Source organism: Lipomyces arxii (genome assembly GCF_038497795.1).
Source record: "Lipomyces arxii strain Phaff 12-163 unplaced genomic scaffold V1512scaffold_11, whole genome shotgun sequence".
NCBI lineage: Eukaryota > Fungi > Ascomycota > Lipomycetes > Lipomycetales > Lipomycetaceae > Lipomyces > Lipomyces arxii.
In genome coordinates this window covers 55,908-69,090 of record NW_027117710.1, presented here as the reverse complement: position 1 = coordinate 69,090, position 13,183 = coordinate 55,908, and the positions used below count along the sequence as shown (strand labels likewise).

Here is a 13,183-nt window from a genome sequence, read left to right as displayed (position 1 = left end):
GAAAATCAACTATCAGTTGCCGCGACAACAGTATATGTGCGGCTTAAATATTACCCTACCTATTACATATATAAGGGTTTGGTGCTTACTGGTCTAGACCTATGAGCGAGCCACCAAATTAACAGAAGCATGCGAGCGATGACTGCTTCCGATGATTTTTGGGAGATTAACAAAGATTGTATCAGCGCTAATTAGAAGTTTGATGACCATCTTTTCTCGGCATAGTCCCACGCCACTATCCAATAAGTTAGTGGCGGCTACTACACACATTGTTCACTAGCGCAAAGGTCCTGGATCTGGTTCAAGCGTATTTCACGACTTCACACTACAAATATGTTTGCGTTTACAATGTATTATTTCAAAATGACTTCATTATTGCAAAATATGAATAAAAAATAAAATCCCATAATATTAGCCGGTTTCGCTGTCCTGTACATCATTACAATGAAATGGATGAAAACCAAAATAACAAGTGAGCTGTACACTACATACTCCCATACAAACTTTCTAAAAAATTACCCATCGATCGTCAAATGCTTTACTCCAACGTGGTCTTCTTTTCGCTTGAGCCTTCGCCCTCAATAGAGCTTGACTCCTGAGGACCCCGGTATTGGACCTCGCCGTGATACTTCTCGGACAAGTCCTCAAGAGTCTGGCGCTTGGTCTCAGGAACACAGAGCGAAACGAAGAATCCCAACAACATAAAGAGGGCGTAAATCTCCATGACGTGGTTCATCCAGCAGGAACCACCGGGGCAGCCATGAGTACGGACAGGAGCGATGGCAGTCTGCGCAATGATGGCACCGATCTTTCCAGCTGCAGCGGAAATACCATGCGCAGTAGAACGATAACGGGTTGGGAAAATTTCACCGGGAACAATGAAAGTAGTAGTGTTTGGACCCCAGTTCATGAAAAGCTGGCAAAGAACGTACAGACCAAGGAGACCATGGCCGCTGATCTTGTGGTATGCAAATCCGATGATGCAGAACAAAACCGTAAGAATAAGGAAACCACCAAGCTGGAGGTAACGACGACCAATAGTATCGAGGGTAGCAACGGAGAACCAGTATCCGGGAATACCACCGGCACAGATAAGAATAATATTGCCGACACAGGTGTTGTAGATGTTGTGGTAAACGTTAGGCTGCCCAGCATATCCAATAGCAGCCAAAATGGTAGAATTGTTTAAACCAAGACCGTAGAACGCAATATCAAGCATAAACCAAGCACCAGCAGTTCCCAACAAAATACTTCCATGCTTCCACTGTCCAAAGTGACGGCAGAAATCCTTGAATGAAGCCTTGGGAACGTCAAGTTCAGCTTTGGCACCCTCAGCCTCACGAAGAGCAGTGATCTGATCCTGGTCGGCTTCACCGACCTTGCCCGAAACGTAGGTATTGATATCAGCTGCACCCTTCTCGAGCTCACGTGCAACATCAAAAGTGTAACGAGGAGTCTCAGGAATAGTAAGACGGAAGTAAAGAGCAGCGCAAGCGGGAACAGCACCCATTCCGACGGTGATACGCCACATCTTGTCAACAGCAGTGAGACAACTGCCTGTGCACTCAGCAGCAGAATCAGCACCGATAAGACTGTTCTTGAAGCCAGCAGTGGAAATCAAAGCAATCAAAGCAGCAGCAAGCTGACCCCAGCCTTGATTAGCAAAAACAGCACCCATGATGGCTCCTCTCCACTTGGTGGTAGCGAACCTGAAAAACAATTAAAACCAATTCAAGCCAATCGTAGTCATAACAAAGCACTTACTCGGAGGTAATGATAGACGACAAAGGATAATCACCACCGATACCAATACCCATAATAACACGCCAGAAGATAAGAACACCGACAATGTTAAGAGCATCAGAGCGACCAGAGAGAGCCTGACCGAGAGTTCCAATGATGATAATCATGAGCTCAACACCGTAGATTCTCTTACGACCAATGACATCAGCAATCCAGCCAAAGAAGAGCTGGCCGATAACAGTTCCGCCAGATGTTGCAACCTTGATAGCGGTATCTGAGTTCGTTGGGAGCTTAGAGTCCTCGTAAAAAACATAGGCCATCATGGTAACAGCGATGTTGATAGCAAAGATATCGTATGCATCGGTAAAGAAACCAATACCGGCGACAGTAATAGCACGAACGTGATACCACCCAAAAGGAGCGTTATCGATTTTCTCCAACGCCATACGTCTTCTCTCATTTGGGTCCGAAATGTGGGCAAAGTCATTGACGAAGTTATGGAAAGCGGCGTTACCGCCGGCAGTCTTGATTCCAGACATTTTGTGTTGAATGTTAGGGAGGATGGCTGTTGAGAGGATGTTGACAAAGACAAGAGAAATGTCAAGAAAGGTGGATACGCTCGTTACTTAATACTCTTTTGACGAAGAAGTGAAGATACTGCGATCTGATCGATGCAGGCAAAAATACGAAGACCGCGTGAGGACAGTTTGAAGACTGGTTCAGTTTTGTTTCAGTTAAGGTTTGAGACAAAAAGCGTGGCGATACGCAAAAACGAGTCTTGGGCGAACCTTATTTCCCAATTGGGTTTCTAAGCCGCACACGAAAGTAGCCAATGGAAGCTCAGAATTGACCCCACGTTTTATATCAAAGCCGCACACGTGCGTTTCAGGAACGCGTTGACTCGTGGAGTGCACGTGACCTGAGGTAAAGGGTGTGGGTGTAAAATTGTATGAGATTGTACCATTAAACACAAATTGCTTGTAAATACAAATAACACTAACAATCGTATACATGCTAATACTCACACTCACACTTGACGGAATATTCCCCATTGTTTGATAGTCCATAGTAAATAATAATAGTAACCTTACTTTATCCAGCCTATAGCAGCCCACGTCCTCTGCACCTGTCAATAATTTATTGGTATCAAATTATTATTCCGAACAAAAACCCCAATCATGTACGTGTGATCTCATCGTAAATCAATTCTAAGATAATTGGTTAGTTCACTTCTTGTCTTCTTAGTAAAGTCTTGTCATCATCATCTTAGCGCACATGCCCAGTAGTTACACAATGGTCAAACAGTTAAACAGTAAAGAATACAGTCTCGGCATTGCCGCTTATCTCTTCACCAAGAAGTCTTTGTCTAGTTAAGCAGTGAGCCTTGGTATGGCAATATGCATGCCCGATAAATCACGGAAGTCTCAGTAAAGTCATCATCATCATGAACCCGTAAACTACGCCCCCGGTTCAATCTCTCTCTACTTCCACACCCTAAATCAACGCCAACTATTCCACCCTCAAAGTCTGACCAGTCATTGTCTCGGAGCATTATCAGCTGGTAGGTTTCATAACGCCGACCAGCCAATTATTCAAGCCTTTTCAACGCGAATAAACCAAGCGGGATCACGCCAATCTCTCCGTATACAAACACGCACGTGTTCGCTTATTCGCAGAGAAATACACAACGAATTTAAACCTGTCAAATTATCACAAACTTTCATTCTCCATAGCGCCTCGTCCCCGTCGCTGTCAAATGTCATGCAGATTAATTCTGGATGTTAAATGGTACGATTCCGTTGCAGTGGCTCCAGCACTGATTTTCTTACTTATCGCCAATCTCCGTTCAGTACCAATTGGTATTCATAGTCCCGCAAAGTACCTTTTTCTATTACTTGGCACCAAACGCTTCAAGTAGCGAGATTATCGTACCACCGAACAATTATCGTTGCATTCAGCGCTATCGTTGCACGTGGAAGTGTCAAATCAGTTGTCGACTCAGAACTTAAACATAGAAATACAGCCGCTATAATCAACGTGGGCCTGTCCAGGCATCACTACTCGAGCACATCCAACACGTTGTAATTGTAACTTCAGCAAAAAAATTTTCAGCAACAGTCAGAGAAAGATGCAATGAGAAGCCAATCAGTAATATTTTGTATTCTGGGTAATGTGCACTGTGATGCAAGTTGATAATCGAATAAAGTGTAAAATCACTTACGTTTCAATTGTTCCTTTGACAACTCATCCTTTCGTCGGTCAAAATCGAAAAATGCATCAGGAATAGGGGGAGCTGTAGGTTCATCATCAGGGTCATGATATGGCTCTAAATATGGATGTTTCAATGCGTCTTCAACAGTTATCCGTTTAGTGGGATTAAAAGTCAATAGTCTTTCTAGCAAGTCAATCGCCAGCGGATTTGTATCAGGACTAAACAACGACGCAAACGGTACCCGCTTCTTGAACTGTAATGATCTGATATATTCTCGAGCTCGCGCAGATTTTACAGCGTAGTAATCTTCCATAGTTGGAGTGCCTAGTACATCTAGAATCAGCATCAGTTGATTATGATAATCTTTGCCAGGAAAAAGAGGTTTGCCGCTCAACATCTCCGCCAAAATGCATCCCACACTCCACATGTCGATCGCTTTTGTATATTCTTTAAACGTCAGCATAATCTCTGGTGCACGGTACCAACGAGTGGCTACGTATTCAGTCATGAACCCTTGGTTATCATCGGTCGAGGCGGCAGATCGAGCCAAACCGAAATCGCACACTTTAAGATCGCAGTTTGCATTCAGAAGCAAGTTTGAAGGTTTGAGATCACGATGCAAAACGTTTGCACTATGCATCGCCTTGAGTGCTCGTAAAGTCTGATAAATAAAATACTGGCAATGGTCGTCTGACAAAGTCTGAGTGCGAATGACTCGATGCATATCGGTCTCCATAAGCTCCTAAAAATCCGGTAAATCCATTGTGATTCTACAAATATCTAACTGTCCATACCTGAATCAAATAAACCTCCGTGAAAGCTTCAAAACTGCTAGGTCGCTGAATATCCAAAATTGATATTATCTGATTTGATCTGTCAGTAATTTACAAATCACTCTAGGTCAAAACACACATTTTCGTGATTAAAATACTTCAGTAACTTCATTTCTCGCAACGTTCTTAAGCAGAACATAGAGTGGTCAAACGGTGTAATTTTCTTGATTGCAACTTTTTGGCCGGTTGGCCTGTAAATTGCAGAGCTCCACAACCGTTAGTCCTTTCGCTCGAACATTTCTTCAATACCACTGACCAGACGACACCGTACGCTCCTTCTCCAACAACATCCAGAATTTCATACTGATCAGATACATTGAAAGCGAATTTCCTTGGAATTCCTTGTTGCTGCTGCTGCTGCTGTCGCGACGTCATTTTTTATCTGTCTACTATTAGCAACACCAATATTGCTACTGTACCTTATTGCATACGGCAATATCTTCTTTTTGTTTCTAATTGAAACCACTAAATCTAAAGTCAGAACCATTCATAGTATACTTTCAGCTCTTAATTCCACATTCTTTCACCTTTTCAATACTCAAACGCAACAAGAAAACTCCAATTTGATAAAGTAAAGAACCAAACTACCAGATCTACTAGCACAAGTATACAGAGATGCTTTTTGTAGTCTTTCAAGCTGTGTCTAATTGAAAGGAGGCACAGGATGTCCCACGCATCATGATAGATATCTTTAAACTTTGATTTTAAGATTGACGGCTGTTTCAGCACGTAAAAACTCAATTTTACGCGTTTAGTTTTTATTGTACGTGTCCAATATTAATCTCTTATAATCCTCGTCACTTGATTCTGTAGTTAGACTGTTTGCTTTATACTTATGGAATTCTTTTCGCAAACGATTAGCTTCGCTGTCTTCAACACGCTGCATAGTAATACTGTGTAAGGCGGCGCCAATCAAACTTGTACTCTACTGTTGCTACGACTAATTTTTTCACGCTACTTATGCGCGATGTTCTGTTTAAATATTATTTTCCCGTAACGGCTCAAGCTTCACATCCAAGTTCCTTTCAGATCTGCGTCGAGAAAAGACTGTCGTCTCATGTGCAAATCATTAAACACTGCCTTAGCAGCATCACCCCCAAATGTTTTGTCAATTCTGTGCTCGTCTTCTTGCTCAAGTGCAAGAAGTTCGTCGGCGTCGTCATCGTTCAAACCTCTGACGCCGTGATGAGATCCGACAAACAAGATCTCGCAGTTCTCATAATCTGGAATCCGGTCAAAACTATAGTCACGACTTCATACACCTCTAGCTTACCCATGTGTGCGGGCTTTAACGGAATCCACCTGTACTCATGGAACTCGTTCATTATCGCTTTTGAATATTCTGGACTTTTGGAGATCCGCATGTTTCCGGTTCCAGGATATTTCGGATTCTGCGGCAGTTAATAGACGTCACTCGCAATTGATTGATAGAATACCCGTGCGCTGACAAGGTACCGACTCTCCCTGAAGACACCGAATTCTTTGTCAATATCAGTTTCTTCAACCGGTACGGTAAGTGTATAGGTCAGGTAATGTGATTTTCCCTCTTGCGTTAAAGTATACACCCCCTCAGCCTAGTACAAGTCAATATTTGGTATGACGAGTACCTCTGCCACTTACTATCGGCCGAGCAGATCCCAATTTGCGATCCCTAGTTGCGTAAGTAAGAAGTACTGGTGCAATCAGAAAATTTGTGTACCCTAGAGTCTTGGTCATATAAGTCTCTGCCTCCAACTGCTCGGTAATATCTTTGTTGCTAGAGTGAACTCTTGTCACCAACGAACTACTTGATCAGTAAGTTGCTAGTAACTATGGGAACTCAAGTCATACATAACTCGTCCCCCACTTGTTGGAAGCATCTTCTTCGGCACAACCATCATGCGAAAGTTATCTGTTGGTGCATCTCTGAGACTGTTTGCTTCTGTCGACGGCAGTGGCCTCATTACAATGTAGAATTTCTGAACATCATTGAACGATGATGCCTCGTCAACATCGACTTTCGGGCGGAAAAAGAAGTAGAGAATTCCTTCCTCTAGCATCTGTGTCCTACAAATAATTAGCATGTACGACAGGCTATGTATCAAAAGCTGATACGGTTCATGAGACGACTTGTCCGAGTTCATCTTTGTCTCATCATCGTGCTTCTGTTTCTTCTGTGTTAGCTCATCATCTGTGTTGGTCTGTGGCGGCTCGCGCTTCAACTTTGTGCCAGTACTATTTAATCGAAAGTTTTCTTTATCGTCTTCTGTTTCGCTTGGCTGTTTAATGTAGTCATCAGAGTCTTCAATCCAGACCTTGTGCGCTGGTACAGACTTCTGTGGCTTCAAGTTTCGCGCCGGGGATGGTGATGACGGTGTCGGGGAGTTTCTTCGTGCTGCGGTTTGAGGACGCAAACGGCCCTTATGGTGATGATACGCCATTGAACGAGTTTCCGGTGTCATTGGTGTTTATTCTGTGTTGTACAATATTAAAAATAACTCTTTCGAGTGTGTTGTTATCTTCACGGTAAGGTTGAATTACAAGAGTGAATTCCTTGTTATATATTGTCAATAACTTAGAATGGTGTCTCGTGGACAATCCATATAGTGGCGCAGATCTGGGAGTAGACAAAATAGGATGTAAATTATACGTCATAGTTTGATGAGATCATAATTCGCCTAAGAACTGGGTTTCCCCCGGATCTGTCCACCACGTGAAGATGCGGATTTATCGCTTACCAGTTAAGGACCTTGCTGTTGCTGCAACATGCGATTAGTGTCAGTTCAGTTCTTGTGCGACCGTTCCGCCGTACACTCATAATTCAACAAAAGTTAGGGTGGTTATATAATTCTCAACACCGGAGTATAGCAGTAGCTACATATACAAGAACTTATAATATTTACAACTCAAAATGAGTAGAGTAGATAAATGACAACCAAGATTATGTGTTCACTCGCATCTACCATCTTTCCATCCGTCTTTCCAGCGTTCCTTCCACAAATTGCAGTCAAAAACTGGTTTTCCGAGCTTCTGATTAACTTCGTTATGAGCTCTGCAAAGCCATTTCCCAAACTCCTCCTGTCCGCTGACTTGTGGTTTATTCTCTGGTTTGGCAATCCACGTTCTAAAGTCAGAGGCACAATGCCAGCAGGGGTATATCCGAGCGAATATGCCCAAGAATGATTCTATGTCTTTCTGTTCTGACGAAGAAGCCTTTTCTGGGTATTGTGCTGCAACTGAATGTAATAATGTCCAAGTTGATCTGCCAATCTCGTTGACGTCGGGAGGACAGTCGTTTGCGACTGGTTTCATTGCAGCAGCTTTGGATGTCAGGCCCTTAGCCATCCTGAAGTCTTGTAGTGAGTTACAGGTACGACATCTAAAATGATTAGTTATTGTTCCACAGATTGAACCTATAGTCAAATAAGACTTACGGTTTGCCATCTTTGTCAAGAATGACACCTCTTGGTAGAGTCGAAGCTGATGATTTCTTTAGAGGTATAGGTGATGCTTGTGACGATTGATTTTCAACTTGCTCTACTAGAATGTCTGTCATTTGTCTCTACAAAACACGCTCTGATTTGTTTGTGAATGGGATATGATTTAAGATATGCTGACTGAAATTGATTACTGAACATTCAGGTTGACTAATTACGGTCATTGTTCTCCCTACATAGCTATACCATAGACCCACTACATCATTTTTTCTCTATACAAAGCACACCGTTTTCTACTTAAACTATATAAACACTCTGATCAATTGAACTAATCGTAAATGCACACTATTCAACTAGCTACTGCTTAATCAAACTAATCTTTAAACAGCAGTTCTCGAGGGTAAGGGTTTACCGTCTTAACTTTCGCCTTGGCTCAAAACTCTTGAACTTGCAAACCCTCAAGCCTGGTCTCCACAGTTTGCATTCAATTCTCTGCCACACTAATCCGACTCATTGCAAATGTCGGTGCCTTCTAGCTCTTACATGCAGAATGATGCATACGCTGCTCAGCAGAATCTTAATCAGCAACCGCAATACGGCATCGCCTCTGAGATCCCTCCACCTCCAATCCCAGGTCAACAGCAACCTCCCCAGCCTTATCCTGAGCAACCACCGACACCAATGACCGAGCCCATTGCTAATCCTCTAATTATGCCTTTTGCCGGCGGTGCGGGAAAGTCTCGCCGTCGATATGCTGCTGAACAGTACGATCTCACGGCCGCCCCAGTTGTACCAGTTGCCGATCCCGTGCCAGCTGCCGCGGCTGCTGCGCAGTATGGACAGCCAGTCAATACTATGTACACACCTGCTGGAGTGCCAGAAGGTGCTCTTGATGCTTCTGCAGTTGCGCCTGGTGTCGGTCAGCCCTTGGCTCAACAAACTTATGGTGGATATCAACCGATAAGTGCTCAGCCTGCAGTTGCGATGCAACAACGGTTCGCGCAAATGAATCTTGGTTCTCAACCACCTGCTCAGCCGGCCAAAGTGCCTTCTCAAACAGTACGTGTAAACTCAATTGCACTCGAAAAACGATGCGACTGCGTTTTCTCCTGACTTCAAAACTAATCAACTTTACAGAGCGGACCTTTGAACCAATTATACAATATCGATTTGTTACAACAACTTCCGGTGCAAATCTCCGATTTAGCATTACCTCCTCCACCTATTATATTACCTGCTAACGTACGATCTTAGGCATATTCGTTACATATTCCTGGTACTAACTTTGTCTAGTCAGCAGTTACAAACTCGCCTACATCGAATGCTGCACCTCCCTACATGAGATCCACTCTCAATGCCGTTCCTACGACTAGTGCATTGCTTAAGAAGAGTAAACTTCCCTTTAGCGTCGTCATTCAGCCCTACACCAGCTTGCGCGAGTCTGAAGCTCCTATTCCCGTAGTTGCAGATTCAATAATCTCTCGCTGCCGGCGATGCAGAACTTACATTAATCCTTACATTTCATTTATTGATCAGGGACACAAGTGGCGATGCAACATGTGTAACTTGACCAACGACGGTATGTTCTCTTTCTTCGTGCCGGCAAAGCAGTCTGATAAGTTTAGTTCCAACTGCGTTCGACTGGGATGCACGGAACCAGAAGCAAGTTGACCGTTGGAGTCGACCAGAGCTTAACAATGGTGTTGTAGAGTTTGTTGCTCCGTCAGAATATATGGCGCGACCGCCTCAGCCACTTATCATTACTTTTCTGATTGACGTCAGTGCTATTGCTGTAACCACCGGTTTAGTAGCTACTGCAGCCCGAACGATTGTGGAATCTCTCGATCGAATTCCCAACAAGGACAAGAGAACTAGACTTGCGTTCATCTGTGTCGATTCATCGTTGCATTACTTTACTGTTGCGCCTCCACCGCAGTCTCAAGATCCATCCATGATTGTTGTGTCCGATTTGGACGAGCCGTTCCTGCCTGTTCCTCACAACCTGCTGATTCCTTTGGCCGAATGTCGCGAAGGAATTGAGACCTTGTTGAATAGGATGGGTGATATGTTTGCGAACTCGGCGAGTACCACAAATGCAATGGGACCGGCTTTAAAAGCGGCGCATAAGTTGGTTGGAAACGTGGGAGGAAAAGTCATTTGTTTGATGGCTAGCATGCCAAATGTTGGAATTGGTAAGTTGGAACCTAGAGATGATAAAAAGGCCACGGGTACGGCTTCAGAAAAATCGCTTCTTCAGACTCAAAGTTCCTTCTACAAAAGTTTTGCTGTTGAGTGCAGCAAGAGTCAAGTCTCGGTTGACATGTTTTTGTTTTCATCGCAATATCAGGACGTTGCATCACTCAGTAATTTACCGCGTTATACTTCCGGACAGACATACTTCTACCCCGGATGGAATGCTGGTCGGTCAGAGGATGCAATCAAATTTGCGCACGAGTTTGGCGAGCACTTGTCAATGGAGAGTTCATTGGAGGCTGTATTGAGAGTGCGTTCTAGCAACGGCGTTCGCGTAAATACGTTTTATGGAAATTTCTTTACACGATCATCGGACCTATGCGCATTTCCCAGTTTTCCCAGAGATCAAACCTACTCAGTGGAGGTCACCATTGACGAAACGATTACCAAACCTTTCGTGTGCATGCAAGCTGCTGTGCTGCTTACAACATGCAACGGTGAGCGACGAATTCGAGTTATCACATTGTGCCTCCCAACAACCACGAGCCTCACAGATGTGTATGCGTCTGCTGATCAGATTGCAATCACTGCTTTCTTCGCTCAACGTGCAGCCGAAAAGGCTTTGTCGTCTGGCTTAAATGACGCACGAGAGCTGATTGTCAATAAGCTTGGAGACATGCTTCAGACATACAAGAAGGAGCTTATGACTTCCAACGTCGGTGCTTCAGCGCCATTGCAGTTCTGTGCTAACTTGCGTATGCTACCGCTATTGGTTCTTGCGCTTATCAAGCACGTTTCTTTACGTAAGTCGGTTCAAATACCATCTGATTTGCGTTCAGCCGCGTTGGACTTGCTTGGAACATTGCCCGTCAAGTTTTTGCTGCAGTACATTCACCCGGATTTTTACTCGCTGCATGATATGCCTCAGACTGCTGGTGAAGTGGACCCTGAGACCGGTGTGCTTGCACTACCACCAAAGATCAATTTGAGCGCTGAGAGAATGGAACGCCATGGTCTGTACCTCATCTACGATGGCCAGACTTTGTTTTTGTGGATTGGACGCGACGCAGTGCCGCAGCTTATTATGGATGTCTTTGGTGTGCCGTCTTTAGAGCATGTCAAAACCGGTAAAACTACTATGCCGTTATTGGAAAGCGAGTTTTCGAAGAGAATCAACGCGATTATCTCAAAGCTGCGAGAGAAGATGGGATCGATCACTTGGCCTCATTTATACGTTGTGCGTGAAGACGGAGATCCATCACTGAAGCTATGGGCGACCACGTTCTTGATTGAAGACCGGGTAGACCAGGGCCAGAGTTACATGCAATTTTTGACCTCGATGAGAGATCGTGTTAATTGATTTGTTTGTAGGTGTGTCAAAAAATTATTTGCCAAACATTTGCTGCTTTTGGAACATTAACTTCGAGTGAGGCTTGATGTATTATATATATTTGCATCACGGTCTTTAAAGTTTATACATAAAGATTGAGTTCAGAACCTCGAAATAATAGATGACTGTATGATACAAGATTGAAGGATGTGTAGACGCCGCCGTATGCGATAATGCGTGAAAAATGCAACTATGAATTGTTAAAATGCTGTTCAATGCTGAGATTAAACTCGAGAGATCTGATCAACATTGTCATGTGCAGATTGTCGACTAGACCTTCCGTTTGTGCCATGATGTCTGTCATAATCACGACGATGAAACGGTTCATGAATCTTTTCTTCTCGATGTCTGCTTCTACGATAACTATGTTCGTCTCTATGTCTCTCGTCATGGTGAGACTGCCCATTTGTTATGCTAGTACCAGTGGCTTCGCGATCAGCAGAATGGGTAGAATGACGCCTGCTTCTGTGCGTAAACCTTTCATCTTTCTCTTCATGATACTTTGAACGATGAAGTCGATGCCTTTCCTCTTCAGATGCTCCTTTTAAACCTTGAGAAGAACTATGATGCTTTATGCTATGTATGTCCTTGTCGCTATTTTTCTCGTGTTCATATTTTGGTCGGTCATGATGGTGCCTTCGATATTCATTATCTTTGAACTTCGAAGCTTCATGTTTTTCGGTATGACGACTGGTTCTATGCGTATCTTCGTGCTTTGACCTCTTGTGTTCAGAATGGCCATGATGACGATGTGCAGTTCGGCCGTCAGTCTCACGATTTTCCTGCTTGCCTGTAGACGTGCTTAAGATTTGATGACCCTTATCGTCCCTCTTACTTTCGCCTTCATCTGCTCTGTGCCGTTTGTGATGCTGTTCTCTATCGCTTTGAGTTCCTTGTTTAGATTCTGCTAGTCGGCCAGGATGCGAATCCCACTGATCCGAGTCTTGATCTGACGAGCGCTGTCTTTTTGACAAACTAGGCAAGGCATTTCGCCTGCGCGGCGGCGGCGGCGACCGTGATTGCGCTCTCGACGACGTAGATTCGTCCATAGTGTCTTGCAACTGCTTCAATCTGGCCGCAGATTCCTCTGTCTCCTTCCTCAACAGCGCACTATTGTGAAAATGCGCGTTCTTGACCATACGTTCTAAAAAAATGGTATTGGGTTTCAGCCCACTTGGATTTTGCCTGTATTGCTGTTAACTTCAAATCAAACAAATGATAAAAATGTCGTACTTTGGCTTCAAAAAAGCATTAATGCCTTCAGACTGGTACTTGGCCACTCTGTTCTTGGATTCAGCAATAAGCAACTGCACAAAGTAATCATCATCCTCCGCATCAAACTTCAAGCCTTTCAGACCTTGTTTTGAAGTCATTTGTTGCTCATTTACGTCTAATC

At 43.9% G+C, this 13,183-nt stretch overlaps 6 protein-coding genes across 6 annotated transcripts; 1 reads left to right on the top strand and 5 right to left on the bottom strand.

The window, feature by feature from the left end:
* Positions 1-116: 116 nt before the first annotated feature.
* V1512DRAFT_226940 (major facilitator superfamily domain-containing protein) lies at positions 117-2,468 on the bottom strand. Its single transcript, XM_066913864.1, has 2 exons — positions 1,765-2,468; positions 117-1,709 (listed from the first exon to the last, which is right to left on the bottom strand). The coding sequence occupies exons 1-2, from the start codon at positions 2,280-2,282 to the stop codon at positions 539-541; spliced, it is 1,689 nt and encodes a 562-aa protein (XP_066770715.1). The 5' UTR covers positions 2,283-2,468; the 3' UTR covers positions 117-538.
* A 215-nt stretch (positions 2,469-2,683) lies between these two features.
* Positions 2,684-5,499, bottom strand: V1512DRAFT_264455 (kinase-like domain-containing protein). Its single transcript, XM_066916692.1, has 7 exons — positions 5,316-5,499; positions 5,220-5,253; positions 5,045-5,170; positions 4,868-4,994; positions 4,750-4,818; positions 3,965-4,697; positions 2,684-2,951 (listed from the first exon to the last, which is right to left on the bottom strand). Exons 3-7 carry the CDS (start codon positions 5,161-5,163, stop codon positions 2,920-2,922), a joined length of 1,080 nt encoding a protein of 359 aa, XP_066770714.1. The 5' UTR covers positions 5,164-5,170; positions 5,220-5,253; positions 5,316-5,499; the 3' UTR covers positions 2,684-2,919.
* A 297-nt stretch (positions 5,500-5,796) lies between these two features.
* On the bottom strand, positions 5,797-7,229 carry V1512DRAFT_253911 (uncharacterized protein; the record flags this gene model as incomplete). The annotated part of the gene is made up of 7 exons (XM_066914759.1): positions 5,797-6,011; positions 6,062-6,179; positions 6,225-6,362; positions 6,409-6,439; positions 6,488-6,571; positions 6,619-6,834; positions 6,883-7,229. 7 exons carry the CDS (start codon positions 7,227-7,229, stop codon positions 5,797-5,799), a joined length of 1,149 nt encoding a protein of 382 aa, XP_066770713.1.
* Positions 7,230-7,716: 487 nt separating this feature from the next.
* V1512DRAFT_271678 (ERV/ALR sulfhydryl oxidase domain-containing protein) lies at positions 7,717-8,323 on the bottom strand (the record flags this gene model as incomplete). The annotated part of the gene is made up of 2 exons (XM_066917653.1): positions 7,717-8,146; positions 8,202-8,323. The coding sequence occupies 2 exons, from the start codon at positions 8,321-8,323 to the stop codon at positions 7,717-7,719; spliced, it is 552 nt and encodes a 183-aa protein (XP_066770712.1).
* A 342-nt stretch (positions 8,324-8,665) lies between these two features.
* V1512DRAFT_287066 (uncharacterized protein) lies at positions 8,666-12,020 on the top strand. Its single transcript, XM_066918102.1, has 4 exons — positions 8,666-9,263; positions 9,342-9,446; positions 9,498-9,783; positions 9,830-12,020. Exons 1-4 carry the CDS (start codon positions 8,724-8,726, stop codon positions 11,755-11,757), a joined length of 2,859 nt encoding a protein of 952 aa, XP_066770711.1. The 5' UTR covers positions 8,666-8,723; the 3' UTR covers positions 11,758-12,020.
* On the bottom strand, positions 11,819-13,176 carry V1512DRAFT_291882 (uncharacterized protein). Its single transcript, XM_066918274.1, has 2 exons — positions 13,021-13,176; positions 11,819-12,972 (listed from the first exon to the last, which is right to left on the bottom strand). Exons 1-2 carry the CDS (start codon positions 13,158-13,160, stop codon positions 12,012-12,014), a joined length of 1,101 nt encoding a protein of 366 aa, XP_066770710.1. The 5' UTR covers positions 13,161-13,176; the 3' UTR covers positions 11,819-12,011.
* Positions 13,177-13,183: the final 7 nt, after the last annotated feature.

What these genes read in the sequence shown, in the direction of transcription:
- V1512DRAFT_226940 (XM_066913864.1), bottom strand. Translation starts at nt 2,282, where the DNA reads ATGTCTGGAATCAAGACTGCCGGCGGTAACGCCGCTTTCCATAACTTC. An exon ending in TCGTCTATCATTACCTCCGA is followed by an intron (nt 1,710 to 1,764) that starts GTAAGTGCTTTG and finishes ATTGTTTTTCAG; the next exon opens with GTTCGCTACCACCAAGTGGA.
- V1512DRAFT_264455 (XM_066916692.1), bottom strand. Translation starts at nt 5,163, where the DNA reads ATGACGTCGCGACAGCAGCAGCAGCAGCAACAAGGAATTCCAAGGAAA. An exon ending in GGAGCGTACGGTGTCGTCTG is followed by an intron (nt 4,995 to 5,044) that starts GTCAGTGGTATT and finishes ACGGTTGTGGAG; the next exon opens with CTCTGCAATTTACAGGCCAA. An exon ending in GTCAAAGGAACAATTGAAAC is followed by an intron (nt 2,952 to 3,964) that starts GTAAGTGATTTT and finishes CAATTATCTTAG; the next exon opens with AATTGATTTACGATGAGATC.
- V1512DRAFT_287066 (XM_066918102.1), top strand. Translation starts at nt 8,724, where the DNA reads ATGTCGGTGCCTTCTAGCTCTTACATGCAGAATGATGCATACGCTGCT. An exon ending in CCAAAGTGCCTTCTCAAACA is followed by an intron (nt 9,264 to 9,341) that starts GTACGTGTAAAC and finishes TCAACTTTACAG; the next exon opens with AGCGGACCTTTGAACCAATT. An exon ending in CTATTATATTACCTGCTAAC is followed by an intron (nt 9,447 to 9,497) that starts GTACGATCTTAG and finishes AACTTTGTCTAG; the next exon opens with TCAGCAGTTACAAACTCGCC.
- V1512DRAFT_291882 (XM_066918274.1), bottom strand. Translation starts at nt 13,160, where the DNA reads ATGACTTCAAAACAAGGTCTGAAAGGCTTGAAGTTTGATGCGGAGGAT. An exon ending in AATGCTTTTTTGAAGCCAAA is followed by an intron (nt 12,973 to 13,020) that starts GTACGACATTTT and finishes ACAGCAATACAG; the next exon opens with GCAAAATCCAAGTGGGCTGA.